General features: G+C 33.9%; 1 protein-coding gene across 1 annotated transcript in view; it reads right to left on the reverse strand.

Moving 5' to 3' along the window:
• LOC119594804 (endonuclease/exonuclease/phosphatase family domain-containing protein 1-like) overlaps positions 1-2,351 on the reverse strand; it is a 29,816-nt gene continuing 27,465 nt past the window's right edge. Inside the window, exons 15-17 of the mRNA XM_037943893.1 lie at positions 2,206-2,218; positions 1,901-2,061; positions 1-1,765 (exon numbers count right to left, since the gene is read on the reverse strand). Coding sequence (XP_037799821.1) covers positions 1,578-1,765; positions 1,901-2,061; positions 2,206-2,218 — 362 coding nt within the window. The 3' untranslated portion in view covers positions 1-1,577. The remainder of the gene's footprint in view (positions 1,766-1,900; positions 2,062-2,205; positions 2,219-2,351) is intronic.

The following is a 2,351-nucleotide window of genomic DNA, read 5'->3' on the forward strand; positions in this document are numbered from 1 at the left end:
CTAGTCAATAAATACAGAACACATTAAATAAATATCTATGATTCATATATAACATTATTTACATTAATCAGTACCTTTGTAAAAACTGTCCTAAGTGTATATTGTCTTCATAAAATCTATTCAATATATCAAATGTCTTCCCAAGTTGTAAAATACATATCCTAACTGAACTTAACTTGAATATTGTAATTTTAGTATCATACACTTCAATCGCTAAACAAATTAGCATTTTATACATATATACACAAGTCAGAATACCAATCACACAAATCAAATACATAACTTTCAGTAAATGATTACTGATCGAGGAATATTAATAAAATATCTGATCAATATGGCTCCAAAGGGAAAAGAAAATGCACTAAACAGTCAAAATGTTACAGGCTTCCAATACAAGAAATCAATAACAACCTCGAAGGGATGAACACATATTCTTGTGGTTTCTGAACAGTTCCTAAACAGGGCAAATGCAAGCAAGGAAAATCACAATATCCTGATTATATGCATATAATACTCTGAAATGCTTTTCTCCTCATTCGCAAAATGTCAGACTATGTCATGATTACCCATTCTGGAAATAGTTAATATCTAAATTCATTATCAATGGTAAACAAACAATTAAATAAATTAACTTGAAAAAGGAAAAATACATTTCAACTGCATCTGATATCAGCTCACCTTTTCAAAAAGGAGACCAAATTTACTGTAAATCTTAAAAATTCACATACCTCTGACAAGAAATGCATAACAAATCTGCACCTTAAAATATGCAAAACAGAGATGCTAACCAGCAAGAAGTCAGAGATCAGTGACGTTGCATCAGTCTTTGTCTGAACAACACAAACATCCTACTCTTTAATCTAGAAGTTCTTGAAGTTTCTACCTCAGAGCAGCTGATTACAGTGGCAAAACTTGAGCATGTTCACTGTACTACAGGCAGCAAGAATATCACAGTGGATATGAACAAACCCCAACAACTTGCAAACAAATATTTCAGTGGACAATATGTTCCACTTCTTCCACTAAAGCTCTATAATGCTGTTACCAAAACAATCACAGGCAACTTACAAATACCAAAGGTGAAGAGGATGATTTGTAATGAAGACAGATATGACTGAAGTTCAACTGGAGATGAAGAGGAATTACATTAAAGGATGCCATTTTTATGTTAAACAATTTCTATTGCTATTACTGCATGTGACACCACTCCTTACTTCAAAGCTGTAAATAATGGAAAAAATTCAAAGCAGACCTAGACAGTACACTTTGAAACTGGACTGCAAGATCCAAACCTTTTCCAGTTGTGATGCTCCATAAATGAATACATCCTGAGTAAATCAGAATCAGCAAGATAAAAGAGTGGAACACAACTGGGACTTCTAATTCAAACCCTGAGATCTTCGACTGAAGTGTCAGTAACAAGCATCTGGAAATTTGCTCAGTCTGCTCACACACGGACTAGGGCTACTGTATTCTTCAATTCCATTCTCATATATCTATTTTATTGTTCATTCTATGGCTCTTTTCAATAGCTATGTTCAACATTATTCATCCTTGGTTTGCTGCTCTCAACAGCATCACTCATCTCTCAAAACCTCTCCCATATTTCTGGTGAGCTGCAAGCTGCCCTGTTGACTTGAATTGGGACTGACATTAGAGTAGAGATCACAGTAGACAGGGCAGTGATTGCTCACCATCCCACCCCATAACCAGCCTCGAGGGATAGCTAAGTGACTCATGCCTTCTCGAACAACACCCCAGTTACCTACAGAGAGAAAAGAGAGAAAAAAATAAATATCTTATTGAAAGAATTAATAAAAGCATCTTCACAAGATATCTATACTTCGCTTCAATTATAAAATTGTAACACAAAGCAACATTATACATAAAATTGACAAACCTGTGTATACACTTCTAGTGTGTGGATTTAGCCAGATGTTGTCATAACAGGAAGTTCCCTGGTTGTTCTTTGCACTGATGTTGGTAAAAGTGTCAGCTGGGACAATGTTAGTGTACGATGTTTCTCGCAAGACATCAAAAGCTGTTGCAATGGAAAGGATACTAAATTCAAACACATTGACATTATTTCAAAATACTAGTATTCTAAGGACTGAAAATAATATAAGTCCATTCATAAAACAGAATCGATTTTCAGAAAACTTACACTCTGAGCAGTAACAGAAGCTCATCCATAAAATACAATACAACCTAGTAAAAGCTTATTGATAAATCTCATTACTGAATACTGACACTTTTTGTTCATCTTGGTATTATCTTTAGTTGTACACTGAAGTACCAAGGTAAAAAATAAATAAAAAATGTCTACTACAAACTGAAAATAGATTTAAAAA

Source organism: Penaeus monodon, chromosome 34, assembly GCF_015228065.2.
Source record: "Penaeus monodon isolate SGIC_2016 chromosome 34, NSTDA_Pmon_1, whole genome shotgun sequence".
NCBI lineage: Eukaryota > Metazoa > Arthropoda > Malacostraca > Decapoda > Penaeidae > Penaeus > Penaeus monodon.